This window comes from Dendrobium catenatum, unplaced genomic scaffold (assembly GCF_001605985.2).
Source record: "Dendrobium catenatum unplaced genomic scaffold, ASM160598v2 fragScaff_scaffold_716, whole genome shotgun sequence".
In the NCBI taxonomy this organism is placed as follows: domain Eukaryota; kingdom Viridiplantae; phylum Streptophyta; class Magnoliopsida; order Asparagales; family Orchidaceae; genus Dendrobium; species Dendrobium catenatum.
Genome location: NW_021319178.1, coordinates 6,234,639 through 6,252,721, shown reverse-complemented (window position 1 = coordinate 6,252,721; position 18,083 = coordinate 6,234,639). Strand labels below are relative to the sequence as shown.

The 18,083-nt window shown below is 33.9% G+C and overlaps 2 protein-coding genes across 3 annotated transcripts in view; one reads left to right on the top strand and one right to left on the bottom strand.

The window, feature by feature from the left end:
* The window catches only part of LOC110109607 (protein TONNEAU 1b), a 17,696-nt gene extending 13,278 nt beyond the window's left edge, over positions 1-4,418 (top strand). Inside the window, exons 5-8 of the mRNA XM_020840761.2 lie at positions 2,252-2,382; positions 2,480-2,505; positions 2,591-2,744; positions 4,105-4,418. Coding sequence (XP_020696420.1) covers positions 2,252-2,382; positions 2,480-2,505; positions 2,591-2,744; positions 4,105-4,156 — 363 coding nt within the window. The 3' untranslated portion in view covers positions 4,157-4,418. The remainder of the gene's footprint in view (positions 1-2,251; positions 2,383-2,479; positions 2,506-2,590; positions 2,745-4,104) is intronic.
* An 898-nt stretch (positions 4,419-5,316) lies between these two features.
* Positions 5,317-18,083, bottom strand: part of LOC110109590 — a 26,430-nt gene continuing 13,663 nt past the window's right edge. Inside the window, exons 12-18 of one of the 2 annotated variants that reach the window (XM_020840737.2) lie at positions 16,737-16,798; positions 15,553-15,622; positions 12,777-12,857; positions 12,555-12,656; positions 11,210-11,346; positions 10,775-10,892; positions 5,317-5,667 (exon numbers count right to left, since the gene is read on the bottom strand). In XM_020840737.2, coding sequence (XP_020696396.1) covers positions 5,545-5,667; positions 10,775-10,892; positions 11,210-11,346; positions 12,555-12,656; positions 12,777-12,857; positions 15,553-15,622; positions 16,737-16,798 — 693 coding nt within the window. In that variant the 3' untranslated portion in view covers positions 5,317-5,544. Of the gene's footprint in view, positions 5,668-10,773; positions 10,893-11,209; positions 11,357-12,554; positions 12,657-12,776; positions 12,858-15,552; positions 15,623-16,736; positions 16,799-18,083 lie in introns of those variants that run through there. The other variant, XR_003701187.1, reaches the window with a different exon arrangement.

The window sequence follows — 18,083 nt, the reverse complement described above, 5'->3', positions numbered from 1 at the left end:
TGTAAAAATAAGATTGACTATAGTGACATTAGGACTTTAAATGAAAGTAAAGATTTCTGTTTTTATCGGCGTATTAGTAAAACTGAAGTTAGAGATGCTTTAAAGAAAATGAAGGGTGGAAAAGCTGTTGGACCTGATGATATTCCAATAGAGGTGTGGAAATGCTTAGGAGATGAAGGAATTTCATGGCTTACTAAACTTTTTAATACTATTTTGAAGACTAAAAAGATGCCAGATGAGTGGAGAATGAGTGTGTTAATTCCTATTTTTAAGAATAAAGGTGATGCACAAGATTGTGCGAATTATAGAGGTATTAAGTTAATGTGTCATACTTTAAAACTATGGGAGCGAGTTATGGAGCATAGGTTGCGGCGTGATACTAATGTTTCTCAAAATCAATTTGGATTCATGCCGGGTAGGTCGACTATGGAAGCCATACATTTATTAAGAGGTTTGATGGAGAGATATAGAGAAAATAAGGAGGATCTACATATGATATTTATTGATTTAGAAAAAGCATATGATAAAGTTCCAAGAGAAGTGCTATGGAGAGTTCTTGAAAAGAAAGGAGTCAATAATGCTTATATTCAAATCATTAAAGATATGTATGCAGGAGCTGTTACTTGTGTTCAAATACAAGGTGGATTGACCAAGTATTTCCCTATTTCGGTTGGGTTACATAAATGATCAGCCTTAAGCCCATATCTTTTTGCTTTAGTCATGGATGTTCTTACTAGACATTTGCAAGAGGATGTACCTTGGTGTATGCTTTTTGCTGATGATATTCTTCTTGTTGATAAGACTAGAGAGGGAGTTGAAGGTAAACTTGAATTATGGAGGTTGACCTTAGAGTCTAAAGTTTTTCGCTTGAGTGGATCTAAAACGGAATATATGGAGTGTAATTTTAGTAGTAATAGACCTAGTGAGGGGATTATGACTTTGGACGATCAAGTCAATAAGAGTACACGTTTTAGATATCTTGGATCTATTGTTCAGAGTGATGGTGAAATAGATGGGGATATTATCAGCAGAATTCAAGTTGGATGGTTGAAGTGGAGGAATGCATTGGGCTTGTTATGTGATATAAATGTACCCCTCAAACTTAAGGGAAAATTCTATAAGATGGTAGTGAGGCCTGCAATGCTTTATGGTGCCGAATGTTGGCCATTAAAAGAGAAGCATAATACTAAGTTAAGTGTGACAGAGATGAGGATGCTTAGGTGGATGAGTGGCTTTACCCTTAGAGAGAGGATATGAAATGAGCATGTACGTGAAAAGGTTGGAGTTGCTCTAGTAGAAGATAGATTAGAGAGAGTCGCCTTAGATGGTTTGGTCACATAAAACGGCGGCCTTCCGATGACCCGGTTAGGAGAGTAGAGGTAGTAGACTTGATTTATGTTAAGAATGGTAGGGGTAGACATAAAAAGACTTGGTTAGAAAATATTAGGAATGACCTTTCTTTGTTGGATTTACACAAGAATTTGACTTTTAATAGGACACAATGGTGAAAAAGGATTCATGTAGCCGACTCCACGTAGTGGGATAAAAGCATGATGTTGTTGTTATTGTTGTATTTTATTTTTAAAGTTAATATTATTAATTAATAATTTTTTTCTTTCAATAAAGTACAGAATTTTAATCAACTTTTACTCTTGCTCATGTGTATAAACCATAACTAATGTCTGTAATTTAATTTAAATGCTCATGATTGAACTATTAAAATCCAATCGTAGAACATTTAAACTTTCCTTTATTTTGTCCTTATTAATTAAATGCAAATACTTCCTTCTGCTACTATTTGATCTTATTATTTAATATTTTTTTCTTTTATTCAATTTCTTTTTGAAACCCCAATAACCATAAGAATCACATTTTAAATACTTGCTTAACATAAATCTAAATTTAACAATTAATAGGTTTTAACTAATGAATATATGAGGTTAATATCTAAGAAAATATAATTGATAAAAGTTGTCATTAAATAAACCTCATATTTAAAATTACTTAAATTTAGTTCAAATTATTCCAATATTCTCGTATAAACTATCACCTTAATACATATATAAATATATAGTAAATTGTTGAAATTTCTTAATTATATTTTATTATAGGTTCTTGCATTTGTACATTACAATAGGTTTTAAAGTAGTTAATTCTTCTTGTTTGCCTTTCTGAAAGATGGCTACCTCAATTATTGAGTAGGCGTATATCTGAAATTAGTTTCGTGTTCCTACTGGGTTACATAACACAGAATTTGTTGCAAGCAAGGGGTGGGAGAAAATTGGGTACTTCGGATGTTGACTCTGTACTGAGTGTGGATGCCAGGAATACTCGTAGACAATCTTCTTCAACAATTGTTGGTGGCCTGCCGCCCCTAGGAAGGTAAATAGTGAATATTATGTTCCCCTTGGGAATACTCTTGTTTCCCAATTTTACTCTCATTTATTCTTTCAAACTATTTTTTTGGTGAATTATTCAGGCATGGCCAAACTTCCCAGTCATCAGGTAAGTAAAAAGTTGCTTTAAATTATTTTTGATAAATTTCTTTATAAACTTGTGCTTAAATGTATTCTTGTTCTGTGGCATTCAGATCGAAGGTTAGGATCCTCTGCTACCAATTTTCGGAAGGATGAGCACAATTGGAGATATGATAATGACCTCTCTGAAGATGTACTCAGAGCTTCAAATGCGCTGGAGAACATTCAGCTGGACAGAAAAGCTCGTACTTTGTCTACATCTTGGAGGTAATTTGATCTTTGAAGTTTCTAAGTAATTATCATGGTTAAAGATCTATGAAAGTAGATTTATTGTTCTGGTTTTGGCTTTAGTGTTTGATGCTTCTCAGTTTTAATTTTTTTCTATATTTTTTAGGAAAATAGACATGTAGCACTCAAACCTTTCTTATTTTAAATGAATTATGAAGCTCTTATTTTCCACTCTTTTAAGGCTCATTTCTTTTCCTTATAATTTTGTATATTCCCTAAATCCACAATCAAGTCTCCTTGTAGTATGATCTATTTGTAGAATCTCCTAAAACTTTATGACTATCTTCTTAATGGAACTGTCTTATCTCACAAGAAGTTTGGCTCAACCAAAGAATTTCAATTTGTCTCCCATTACTTATTTTGTATGTATATATATATATATATCCTTTTTATTGAACTATCACTCTCTTACTTTCTTTCATCAAATTCTCACCCAAATATCAAAATTTAGCACAAAAATCTAACCTTTTGTTTTATGCATTTGTTAAATCCCCAATTGTTTGATCAGGTTAAGCGCAAACACACAGTTAACTGGTCAGTTTTTTAGGGTAGATGTTAGATTTATAAATACACATGACATTAATAGCATGTTCAATTCTCACTTATTTCTTTTAATTGTATAGGTTAGAGTGTTGGATTGTAAAAAATTGAGAAAATGATCAAAATGGACCCTCAACTTTTTTGTGAGGGACCAACCCAACTTTTGAGGGACAAAATTGGTCCTAACAACAAATTTTGGGATTAGTAGTGTTAAAATAAGAGGTATTTTAGTCATTTTTTAATTAATTTATTTATTAAATATAATTTTAAATAATAGTAATTAAAAAAAATTATTGATATCTTAGTTGAGTCGGAGATTATTTTGGTCCCTCACAAAGAGTTGAGGGACCATTTTGATCCATTTCTTGTAAAAAAATTATTGATATCTTAGTTGAGTTTAGCGAAGTTAAAAATATTAAAGATTGATGTGTGGCAAAATTAGGATAAGTTAATGAATTATTGTATTAGAGGAATTGTTAGAGTGACATCTATGAAAGTTAAGGTAATTAATAATAGGTTTGTATGATTTTGATATGTACAACTAATGGTAAAAAATGATGAAAAAGGTTGTAAAAACTTAATATTAGAGGATTAGGAGTAAAAAAGATAGACTTAAGGTGACATGAATAAAAATTCAAAAGAATTTGCTAAAAATAGATTTATAATATATCTAATGGTTTGAGTGGGTGCTATTATAAACAAAGACATTTTGATTTTAATTATATATATATAAGAAAGATATGAGTTTTAAACCTGTAATAACTTAACTGTTTTTTCATTACACCGATTCATGTTGCAGGCACGCCAGTGATGGCATTGTTGAAGATGATGTCAAGGTAGATCGCTTATAATTTGTTAGGATGGTCAATGGCTTGTTAATGTAATTTTCTCTAATTTTTTCTGCTTATTAAGGACGATTTTTCCTATATCATGATACATCTTTCAGTTTCTCATGTTACTATCAAAGGCTTTCAAGCTTCAAATGTTTCCTAAATATATATTTACACGAGGCTTATTGTATTTGTAGCTGTGTATAGTAACATGTTAAATTCTTTACCTATTTGCTATTTTGTCCTAATGAAATATTCAGCTTGGCCATGAACTTTGTAATGAGTAGAGATTTTTGTGAAATGTTGATCATTCTTTTCTACTAAATTTATGCTATGTTAGTTTTGGTAGTAATTAGTTTCATTAATTAAATAATGATTGCGGTTTGAAACATAAATCGATAAGAAAGTTGTTCTAAATGAAGGTTTTATTTGGGACGTCTTTTTGAAGCAGTTTTCTAGTAAAAAAGTTAAAATTTTTGTGCTAGAAAATTATTTTATGAAGCATAAAGAAAGCCGTCCCAAATGAAGCTGACATCTTAGTGAGTGCTTCTATGCTTATTATTAGCTCATTATATCAATTAATTTTATTTGATTCTGTTGCATATTAATATTTTAGCTTCTGCAAAGCCTTAAGAGTTAGATTGGCTGGCTTTAATGTTATATATATATACAGCATATCTTAAAGAAATGTATTTTTTTTTGGATAAATTAATATTAATGATATTTTTATATGATTTATGGATATAAATATTATAAAAATGAATATTAAGATTTAAGCATTAGATATTTAAATATATAAAAGCATTATAGCATGTAAGTAAATCTTTTAATAATAAAAATCAAATATTTAAAAAAGAAGCAACTTAAACTTATCAATATTCTCCTAAGCAAAAATAGTTTGTTGTATTGCGGTGGAATCATTAAAATGGCTAACAGAAAGCTTCACTCTAAATAAATTCACATAAAAAATGAGAATGAGATTCATTTTGCTTAGATAATTTAGATTCTCTCCTGCACCCAGTGCTAGTTATGCCATATTTTTTAGTATATATAATTTATTGAAATTTTCTTTAACAATTAAGTCGGAGATAGCAGGAAGGATATTTCATTGAAGTGCTGAAAGAAATTCCCATCTGCTTCACAAAAAGAAATCTTGAATGATAAAAAAAAACTCACAGAAAGAGAACAAGAGATTCAACTTGCTTAACCTGCTTGAAACTCAATTATCATCCAGTGAAACAATGAACAAACTATAATACAGTACTTTCTGAAAATTTACATAAAAATAAATCAAAACTATAGGGCTCACTGATGCATACCAAGTGAAAAATAATCCAGGCTAAATACTGCTCCATCGATAGTGCCTTCAACAAACTGGTAAGAGAAAAGTTGGCTTGATCATGACAAAGCTATTGCTGCTGTAGCTGTTGGTGACCATTCATATCTTTGGTAGGTGTGGGAGGTTGAAATTGAGCTCCATCACTGTTGCCCTTGCTTTCACTTGCTTCCTCAAGAGGGTTGCTTGGTTTTTCCTGAAGTTAAGAAATGCCAAGTTAATAATGGAAGCAACAAAGCCCACTAGAGAAGGAAGCCACTTCATACATGCTTCGAACCATAGAGATATATCATATAAAATAACTGTAGATTAGAACAGGACATTAGGCAGTTAATCTGCTACTTGGTGTTAATCAAATGCCATAACAAAATGGCTCTTAAAAGGTTAAGAGAACTGATCTGGAACTGGTGCAACAATGTGTCGGAATTTTTTTTTTTTTTTGACATTTAGGTCAATTAAGACAAATTCACATACACACAGCGTATACACAAAGACTTGAACCCAACACCTCTTAAATGGAAGCCTAAGACTAGCCAAGGTGAGTTGTGTGTCAGAAATAATTTCATATGGTATATTTTTTGTCATTTTGAACTGATGATGATTAAGAGAGTTTGGTTGAAAGTAATTCCTCTACCAGCTAGTAACAAAACGTGTGAATGAAGCTATGATAACAATTATAGGGTTATGTAGCGGATTTGTACACTTATTTTCCACCCATCCAATCTTATGATCTGCATTTCATCTTTTGATTGAAGTTGATATAAAGTTCCTAATTCTGTGAAAGAAATGGAAGCTATTGGTTTAAATATTTGAAATATTCATTGTTATTTTTAGGATTGTGACACTATATCAGAAACAAGAAGAGGTTTGTAAATGAGCAACTAGTCCGTTTAAATTATATGGAGAAACAATCTGAGGGCAAAATATAATCACCAAGGTTTGAGATGTCTAAGCACACTTACATCATCAATTAAACCAATTCCCAAAATCGAATGTTAATTTATATAGAGAGTAAGAAGAAAATTATAGTGATTGAAAAAAATAATAATAATAAAGATGACAATGAGACTAAATTAGTGAACAATAAAATTGGAATATAGATAATTTTTTCTAAAGATGATAAAAGTGAGGCATGCAATGCTTTATGGTGCCGAATGTTGGCCATTAAAAGAGAAGCATAATACTAAGTTAAGTGTGGCAGAGATGAGGATGCTCAGGTGGGTGAGTGGCTTTACCCTTAGAGAAATGTTACGAAATGAGCATATACGTGAAAAGGTTGAAGAAGCTCCAATAGAAGATAAGATTATAGAGAGTCACCTTAGATGGTTTGGTCACATTAAACGGCGGCCTTCCGATGACCCGGTTAGGAAAGTAGAGGTATTATATTTGAATTATGTTAAAAAAGGTAGAGGCATACCTAAAAAGAATTGGTTAAAAAATATTAGAAATGATCTTTCTTTATTAGATTTAAACGAGAATTTGACTTTTAATAAGACACAATAGAGAAAAAGGATTCATGTAGCCGACCCCACGTAGTGGGATAATTGCTTGATGTTGTTGTTGTATGATAAAAGCGAAGAAGAGGATGCTGAGGTGGACACCACAAAATTGTTAAGGATTTCAAGTTGAGGAAAGAATTTTCTCTAGTGATGATAAGAATGGATATATGATTGCTGACATTGAAGGGCTATTAGGTTTGGTACAACTCATGCTTCACAATCATTCAAATGAAAGAAGCAAAGTTGGCATGAAGAATAAAAAAAAGTCAAAAGATAATTTCATTATAATAGAATTTTTAGTTTTGTTATTAATTTGGTATTTATTTTTGAATTATATTGAATCCAATGTTAATTTATATAGAGAGTAGAAGAAAATTATTGTGAATTGAAAAATATTTTGAAGATGATATTGAGACTAAATCAGTGAATGATAAAATTTTTATATAGATAAATTTTTCTAAAGATGCTAAGAGTCAAGAAGAGGATGTTGTCGAAGGTTGATCCTAATAATGTATTTGAAGTTAAATTGTTTACCTTGAATCTTGTTTCACACTTTTAAACTAGATTAATATTTAAAATAAAGATTTGCTTGATTTTATGGTTTTTGGTAATGAACAAAGTTAATATGTTGATGAATTATAATAAATTTATTTAATTTTATGAATTTTTTATAATTCCAATTTGGGGATAACGCCTCATCTCACTAATATGGCAAAACGCTTCAATTATAGATTTTACCTTTTTGAAACCTTGCTTATTATGCATTTGTAATAATTAGTGAGAATTAAAAAAGAGCAGAACAAACTAAATAAATTTCAACGGATATTAATCTCTCCAGTTAATACTACCTCATCAATAGTTACATAGCTAATATACTAACATATAAGACAGGCCTCATATACTCCTAATATTACATTACCAAATCTTTCTCCTAAATATGTCCTGCTTACTCTATGAATGAGTACTCAAATCCTTGATGGGAATATTACTCATGTTAGAATATGCAGAGAAATATACCAATTACTATTCATTCCGCCGCCACCAAAGTCAAAGGGTATGTGGACAAAAACAAAACATTAGTTTGTGTGCAGTCAATGCCACCACATCAATGATTACATAGCTAAAATTGGTGACATACTTACTAGGCCTTACACTTAAAATACACGAGCATGTCATTCTATATATCCATGCCCGGTATATTCTATTAGTCTCAAATCCAGTAACTGTTATGACCTGGACCGTTCAGTCCAGGCATTTCACGCAAACCGGCTCCCCTCTTTGCACACCAATACACCAATAGAACCAAGCCGAGCAGCAGGCCACCTCAGCCTTGATCACAAACCGAGCCGAATCCCAACGTCTCTCCCTCCAATCATGTAAAACACACGATTTCACCACCTTACGAAATCCTCCAGCCCTCGCCGACCTTCCTCTCACCATTTTAACCCAATAGGAAACTTAGGGCATCATATTTTCCTCCCCTCCCTCTCGCAGCAGCCATCGTGCGCATCTTCTTCTACCTTTTCTCGCTCGTAGCAGCCGCCGAAATCCTCCCTTCTCCTTCCTCTTTGTTTCTTTCACTCCACAAAAGCCATCTCTCCCCTCTTTTCTCTCTTCATTGTGGTGTTCTCCCTAAATCGATGGGAAGGGTTCCCTTCCTACTACCTTACATCTCTCGGATCGAGGTTGAGCCTTCCTTCTCCTCTCTTTCCTGTTGTTTGAGACCATTCAACAAGGGTAAGTTATTATTATTATTATTGTTATTTGAATTCCTAGATTTGATTGACGGCGTCAGATCTTAATTAATCATACTTATATGATTTTGTAATTTTATTCATTTTTGTAAGTTCACTTTTTATGTTGCGATTTAGTTCAAAAATTAGGGAATCCTATGTTATTTAGATACCTTCTACATTGTTCCTACATGATTGATTAAATAAAATTTAGTTAAGTTGTGTAAGCTTAGTGTCTTGTGTATTGAAGTCTTTTAATATGATTCTTGTTTGTAAGACCTTCGAGTAATTGGCCTCATAGCCCTGTCAGTTGAATATCTAGTAGATTTGAATTTTCATATTTCTCGTCGAGAAGTAACTATTATTTATTTTGGGATAAATGTACCTTTCTTTGTTAGGGGCGCTATCTTTTTTGCTTGTGATATGTTGTTAGATACTAAGCTGCCAATTCTATTTTCAATATTTATAATTAATATTGTGCATGTCAGGAATCTTCTCTATGACTCATATTGAAATGATGTAGTAGAAAAAACAATACATTGATTTGCTGATACACGAGCTCTTATCACTTAAAATGATCCATGATGTGAAAAATTAATTCATACAAATCAGTTTTATTTAAATGCAGTACATGATACTTCTTCTTTAAGTCATGTTGGTTATATAAATTCTGATTTTCATATTGATTTATATAATGTCAGTTAGTTATTTATAACAGCACTTGCACTGTTTGATTGTGTATGTCAGTAGAACCATATCAGATTTTAGCTAATAGGGCCGATGGACCCTTAGAATATCAACTCTATAAGAAATCATTGGATTTCATTGGGTTGGTATTTACCTTCCCTGTGATGAATATTTGGTAAACTGACTATGGCACATTTATATAAATGTATAAATATATATAATAATAGAAAATAATAAATGAATGATAAGTCATTTTAAAGTATAAGGATACAAAATGTGGTGCATTTGTAAGCTTTGAAATGATTCAACATCAATAGCTATTTGACATATTCCAGCAGACTAGAATATATTGTAGGAAATATAACATATCTCATGACTACTTTGATATAGTGACTATAGGCTACTTCTATATTTTGATTGTTCATACTGCATTCCACATATCTTTTTCGTTTATACTTTCATAGATAGGAGTTACTTGCTGAGTTTGATTTATCAAACTCACCCATTGTCTCTTTTTATAGCCAGCGTATTTAGTGGATCTTCACCTCAATAGCAGATTTATCAGTAATAAATTATACTTTGATATTTTATATTTTGTAGTAGTTTATTATATATTTGTTGTGGGTTGGATAGTTCCTTTTCCTATTATTTAACCTATTTATGTTTTTTTGCTTGTTTTATTACTGCTACTTGGGTGTACTGCTTATTTAATTTTTTCTTAATGAATTGACTATTTAATTTTCCTTCCCCTGTTTACGTTGGTGTGTGTGTATATCTATATTATATTGTATCACTTGTATATAAATGTTTCTTTTTGTGGGTACAAAATATATCTTTATATCCCTTCATCGCGACCCGTGTTATCGAAACTTTTATTACGTCCTCTGACCGGACGTAGCTCTACGTTCGGTCAGAGGATTGTTACTCGGTTTTTGCTCGGTATTTGGTCGGTATTGCTAGGTATTGTTTGGTAATAACGAGGAATACCGCTCTGTGAAGACCAATACCGAGTAATACCGAGCAATACCGAGTAATCCCAAAAAACACCGAGTTTTTCTAATTTTTTGGGATTACTCGGTATTGCTCGGTATTACTCGGTATTTTGTCTTCACATAATGGTATTTCTCGTTATTGTTGGTATTGCTCGGCATTTCTCGTTTGGTGCCTGCGATCTTAGTGCCGGCCAAACGTAGCTCTACGTACGTTCACCAGACCAAATAAAAGTTCGTGTTGTCGGGGTGTACCACCTTCCGGATTCGAGGTGTGACAGTAACAATCATAAATGTTAAACCAACTAAACAACATTATTTATGTTATTTCTATTAGAACCTTGCATTAGTCAATTGGAAACCTTTAGAACGCCAAAAAAGAAATTCAGGTTTACCTTGTTTCTGTCACGCCATCCGAGGCCAAATGATCTAGAAAGCAGACTGACTTTTCTGGACGGAATGTCTTGTTGAGAATCGTGATCGAACTTTGCATATGAATTATCCAAGGATGACCTGCAATTCAACAAAAAATTTAAAGAATTTCTTGAACAAATGTTGTACTACTTATCCATACAACTAAATTGATAACTTAAAACTAAAAAACGAACACATCTGAATAAATAAATATAAGGAAGCAACTTTACTCAGCCGTTGAGGGGAATATTAGTTTTGTAAAAACTACAAATACAATTACATATGAGTTTGACAAGCCATATCTAGATGTGATGAACATAGTAAATACGTAAATTCAACACATGCTAAATATTCAATCTGCGCAAAAGTTCCCTGTAAATAGGAGTGACATGATAAAAAAATCAGTCAAAAGCTACCTTGGGGAAGGGCATGGAGATTTCTGGGCCTTTATTTGGCTCGACTGGTACTGCAAAGTAGCCTCCAACATTGTTTCCGCCATTATTGCCCTCTTCTCCGTTTGAGCAAACAGAGCCATCGCTTCTTCATATTTTTCCTGCATGCATCTGATAGAAGTGGGTAAATACATAAAAGAAGCAGAGAAAGGTAAAGCAATAAAATTCAGGGAAAATTAGGGTTAGGGATATGATGAAAATTGAGTTCTTGTGAAGTCTTCTTGGTGTCTTTGGGCTCAAGATTTCATCTAGAGATTTGGGAGAAAACGATCCTCCTCTCGAATTGAGGATCACTTGTATCTTTGCTTGGGGTTTTCTTTGATTTGAGTTCTATAAAATTCACTATCATTTGGATTGTCTTTCCTCAATTTTCTTGCAATTTTCTCACTGTTTTCACCAATTATTGTCAGGGTTGCTTGCGAACTAAAGTATTTCTGATAAGATTACTTGCGAACTCAAGTATTTCCTATCAGACTTTTGGAATTCCCCAATACAGAATCACACAAAAGAAGATACCATGAATCCAACAGAAACATAAAGATAGGAAAGGTTCTGGAATTCCTTCCATGACAACGAAGCAGGAACAGGAAGCCTAAGAAACACAGTTAAACTAGTGAAAAGAAGCTCCCATCACATAACAACAGTAAAAAGTCTAGAGATGGGTAAGGTCCTGTCAGATAACGTCACTGAAGCCAGGGTCTTCAAAAAACCTGGCATAGTTGGAAAAAAAAAAATCAGGAAAAAGGCCTCAAGAAAACCCCGTACAGAAAAGAAATCTAGCAAAAGCATTAGGTAATCCCAGTACTGCTTGAGGGTCACACACATCGATACTAACCTAGTTCCCATTGGAAAACAACAGATTATATATGCATATAAGATGGTTCAAAGTGTATGTGGATACAAACTATAACGGTATCTTCTAAGAGAGACAAATGCAATGCAAACATTTTGCTTTTTTAAGGACAATAGTAGGCCGTGAACCCAAATTAACCATGCTAAAGCTTTTGCATGGTACTTTAGAAATTGTCTAAGAAGAAATTGTTCTTCTAATCTAATCAACTTCTAATATGGAAATGGTTTCAATTTTTTCCACCATTCCTTTTCAGTTGAAGCGATGTAAGTAAAACTAACTAGGACTGGCCAAACACCATTTCAACATAAGCCTGTGGTAAGATTTTTATGTTACACAACTGAAACAGAAAATTGTCTCAGGTCCTCTGGAAACCTTCTATGTACAGTACAAAAATAGATGGGACATAGAAACGAAAACCCATTAACTAAATTGCAAATTTTAAAACTAGGAAAGAACCTGGAGTATATGTGCAACATATTTTTGTTCAGCAGCGTCTTTCTCAGCAAACATGCGTGCATCTTCTGTTACTTTCTGCTCTTGTTCAACCCGCATCAAGACCTTTAGTTATCATTTTGATAATTATGAGGGCATAAGGAAGATGTAGAAGATTAAATAGAGAAAGAAGCATATTATTGTATTAAGTTATAACATGGAAATTAGACTTAAGTAACACGAAACCTGAAGCATGGCTTGTTCTTGTTCCTGTTTATCTGTAAGAGCTTGCCACAACTCCGATATTTCCTTTTCCAACTGCTCAACCTATCGAATAAATAATCAGAATAGAAAGATTAGAATCTAGAAGAAGTTTGATAAACTGCTGCTGCATTTATGAAGAATGAAAACAAAAAATCAATGGCTTTGTTCCAGTGAGTATTTTTTTTTAAGCCAGAAAGAAAATAAAATTGTGTATGGTTGCAAAACATTCAAAGCCTCAAACATGTTTGCATCAATACTGACTTTAGCTCTCATCTTTAATAGCTTATCAATATACATATCCAAATACCCAATCATTTTTATTTCAGCAATTATCGCAATTTCTAGAGGTGCATATAAATCAAGATAAAATATTAAATCTTGAGTATTATTGATGGAATTTAGATGTGGGCTCGAAAAATTCGCGTCACAGCTTGCTGTGAGAGTGTTGGTTATCCGGTTCAAATTTTTAAAAGGTAGATTATATTGAAGATAAGACACTAACAAGAGATTTCGCTATCAATTTCCAGAACTTTATGCTATGCGTCCATGTTTCCCAAAGACACAAGCCCCTAGGATTAATTATAGCTCCCAATGACAAGAGATAACTTTTAACTAAGACTAGTCATTAGCATATAGTAGCAACAATTTGGTATGTGATTTGAAATGTACCACCATACACTTAAAGTGGATGGTGGGGAGAATAATGACCTACCAAAATAACCAGGCCAAGTATATGGTGGGGAGAATAATGACCTATCAAAATAACCAAGCTACTTACTAAGGGAAGTCATAAGACCTATCCAAAATAAACTAAATGGGTCATGTAGCTTATAAGGCTAGGTTGTAAGACCCACCTTCAAGTTACTCCTAAGTGCAGAAGTCGTAAGACCTTCCAAAATAGTTAGGTATCTTTCAAGGGAAGTTGTAAGATCTGCTATTTGGAAAACTTTGGAAAACTTCTACAACAAGTAATGAACCTTCAACCAAACATGCTGGCAACTTCTAAACGAAGTTGTAATTTGTAAACTTCATCATAAACTAACCTAACGAGCAACTCTTTAGTGGAGCCGTAAGGCCCAACCTAAATTAAACATACGGGCAACTTTCAATGAAAGTCGTCTATCCTAACACAAACTCAAACGTTTGGGCTACTTCTAATAGAAGCAGTAAGACCCACCAACATGCTACTTCTAATAGAAGCAATAAGACCCATTTTTTAAACAAACCAACGAACTACTTCTAATAAAAGTAGTAAGACCCACCAACAGACCGCCTTGCTTATAGGGCTAGGTTGTAAGACCCACCTTCAGGCCACTTTTAAAAACAGAAGCTGTAAGCCTATCCAAAATAGACAGACAGGCGTATTCCAAAAGAAGTTGTAAGACCTGCTATTCGGGCTACTTTCAATGAAATCTATAAAACACACTTCTAAAACAATCGGGCTACTTTCAATGAAAGTCATAAGACCCGCTTCTAAAACAAGTCTGAATGAAAGCTGTAAAACCCATTTCTAAACCGATCGGGTTACTTCAAATAAGCCCCGAACCAACTCAAACAAATGGGTAACTTCTAAATAAAGTCATAAATCCCAAACTAAATTAATCACTGGGCATTCTAACAGATGTAAACCCCAAACTTTCATAAATTACAACCCACCTATAATCACTTCAGTTTACTTAGGATCCCTGAGAGGAGGCAACCCATGACTGCTAACCAAATTCTCTGAACACTATGATCAACGATCGCTAATATTGGCAAATTGAAACCTATGGTATACTCGAGACGACGGAACCATGTGATTTTGATCGAATTTACCTCCATTCTCTCCACAATTGAGACTAAAATACCTAAAATTATTTATCATTAATTGAGAGTTCTCTCTTACGCAGTAAGATGGATAATAAACTATGAGGGCTTATGCTAATAGGAAGTAAAAACCTGGATCTGACTAAACCCTAATATTGTCCTCATGAGAAATTTGGTTAACTACAATCTGCCTTAAGGAGAATGGAATCCTAAATTTGTGAAGCGGGATTTATGCTGACACGACATTTTTCTTGAGCCAATAATATTATTCACGTTCTATACAATGTTGGTGGCACTAGTCAAAACCTTAAGTTATAAGATTTTCATCGAAAGCAAGTAGTAATAATATGGATCGAAGACGCATCTAGGAACACAAAGAATCAAAACATACACCAATAGAATTTGAATGTATTCTTAAAAAAAAAAAATACTTGGTACTTTTTACAGTTCAATTACTTGAGTCCCTAACGTTTAGGTCCATTTTGATCATCGATAAACATCATTTTTTTTTTAACTTAAAGGTCATTACAGTCTTATAGTAAGGTAATCAGGTAGCTTCAGTTGCTAAACTAGCTCACAAGAGTCACAGCCTACCATTGAAATCAGTTCCCAAGAGCCACTCGGGAGGCAGAAGTGTTTATGGTCATTGTGACAATAAAATTTTGTGATTCCATAGCTCTCTCACCTGGAAATGGATAAAGCAATGTTCTACACATAATGGGGTAGAAACTCTCCTTAACAGTTTTCTGATGGTTTACCAGTACAAATCTGACATATGTTGGAGAACCTCAACAACCTAAAACTAAAAACAAAAAGTTTGTGCATCAATAAGCCTTAAAAACTTAAGAAAATGAAAGTAAATACGTTTATGAATTCCATATATAAAAATCTCAACAAAGGATCACGTCCATGTTAAACTATTATATTAGATGAAATGTGAACGTAAACTTACCCTAGCACTTAAATGGCGTCTGTTATCTTGCTTAACCATCTCCATTAATGCTACCTCCAACTCATCAGCTCTAATATGATCAGATAAAAGGAAAACAAAATTTAGACAGCATATAAACAGGCAAAGGTATTATTTTAACCACAAAGAACAATGTGCTTCCTCAGTTGTTTAAATCAGAATAGTCTCTCATTGATGCTACCAGACCGTTGAAAAACCAAAAGCATTCTGTGAACGCAAACAAAAGAAATAAACCAACCTACAGACAGAAGCACCCTCGTGGAGACTAAACAACAAGCGGAGGGTGAATTCAAAAAGCAAATAACATAAGAATCTCACCATCTTCCTCCAGCACTTCAAAGGAAGAACAGCATGTGCTTACTAGACAAAAAGAAGCATTTACATTCATTCTTTTCCAAATAAATATAAAAATACAGACCACAGGAATTGACATTTTTACAGATGTCATTTAAAATTTTTCAATTTAGTAAGGAAAACCAGGATAAAACTGCAAACGAATTTCCAAAAGCTGCTCTAACTAAATTGCAGTAATACGAAACCAGGATGAAACCAAGTAATAATACTCAGGGATGAAACCAAGTAATATACACACACCAAAAGCCTGTGGTTCTAAACCACACCAACAAAGATCAATTCAATTAAGCCATTCAATACGGGTTCCTTAACATTTGGTTTGCAAGACATAAGCCATAAAAACTTAAGGGTTGTTGAAACCATGTAAGTTGAATTCAACCTGAACAACTAGTGCGCTGGATCAAATAGCAAAATTGCAACTTGAGCTGCCAAAGAATCTAGGTAAGAATTCCCATCAAGGTACTAGAGAAATATACAAATTTGAAATATGGATCGATCAACCATAAAAGCATGCATTCGGAAACTATGTCAGGGGATACGCAATTTGAAGTGACCTTACATAAAGAACATAACTCAGCATAAAAATTCCAGCTTTCACAAAATGAAAATTCCTCAGTTGTAAATTCTAATTAACATAAAGCTTTTAGAGTTCTCTAACTACACATTAGTCCTTGATGCAAAATAATGCCCTGAACGAAGATTTTATAAATCAAAGTCATCACAGACCCTTACCAATTTTTTTTTCTCCCAATGAAACTAGTTCTTTAAAGGCTTAAATATGGCTAAAAAATGAGTTGCAACAGGACACTGACCTGAGGATAGCTGATCTCTTCTCCTCCAGCAATCTGCATAACTCAGCCTTCAACCACGTTACCTGAGTATAAGTAAACGGACTAAACTTTTAACAGGGAAAAAAAGAAAACTAAAGTGAAACATTTTTAGGTCTTGTACAGGCCACCTTTTTTTACAATCTATCCATAAATCGATTGAACTCATAATACATAAAATTTATGATGACAACAGAGACGGCAGTAAAATTTTTACCCATATAAATGAAACATAATCAACATCGAGAGGATTGTGCCTTGGTTATTTGGACAATAACCGTATTCATGAACCACAAAACCATGGAGCTAATTGATGAGGTCATCGACAGACATTTTAGGCAGGTTTATCGGCGAAGGAATCGTAGATCGACGGCTACGATCGGGAGCTTATACTTTTGATGTTATCATGTTATTTTATTTCATGTATCTTTTATTTTCATGTACTAATGACGTTTTCGCCCTTATGTAGGCGTAGTATTTATTGTAGCCCAAGGGGCATATGAGTCTTTTTTCTTTTCATGCTTTGAGACCTTTATAAAGGGGTCTCTTCTTGTTGTATGAGGTTAATGAATGTTTTGGAATGAATGAAATTTTCTAAGATTTTTCTTTTGTCTTCTTGCTTGAGAGCTTGAGAGAAAAGAGAGAGGAGGCCTAGGTGAGGCTCCGACTGCAATACCCAACAGCCCGCTCCGGCGAGCTCTTGGCTCATCCTTGTAAGTTCATCGTTTTTCTCTTCCCTACCAATTCCCCCCATACACCCGTTTCCTCCCTGCAGGCAAAATCCCGAAAATCCCTCCTCTGCTCCGCCCCATTCTACTCACCCGACCACCCTTCCTCCCTCTCTAATATTCTCCTACAGCCGACCCCCCCCAAGAAGAATTCCCTGAGCCCCCGATTCCCTGCTTGAACCCGCCTCCCCTTCCTCTGCCGCCAATCCCAAACTCCCTGCACCCGCCTCCTTTGCGCCTGCTGTGCCAGCCGCTGGCCACAGCCAAGCCGCCACAGCCAGCAGCCGTCCGCCTCTTCCCTGGGGAGATCCCGCCGTCCAGCTTCTCATGGAATTTGAATTTTCACCAATTAATTCCTTCATTATTTCTTTCCTAAAGTAACCCATATCTTTAGGAATAGAATTAATTGAATTCTCATCCCATTTAAATTCAAATTTCAAATCTCCCTAATTAAATAAAATCTGAAAGTTAAAATCAGATTTTAATTAATGACATGGGGCCCACTAATTAATAAAATTTCCCCTCTTTCTTCTTTTGCTTGGCCGGCCACCCCTCTACCTTTTTCTCTCTCTACTTGCCACATAAGCACCCATTAATTCCCCCC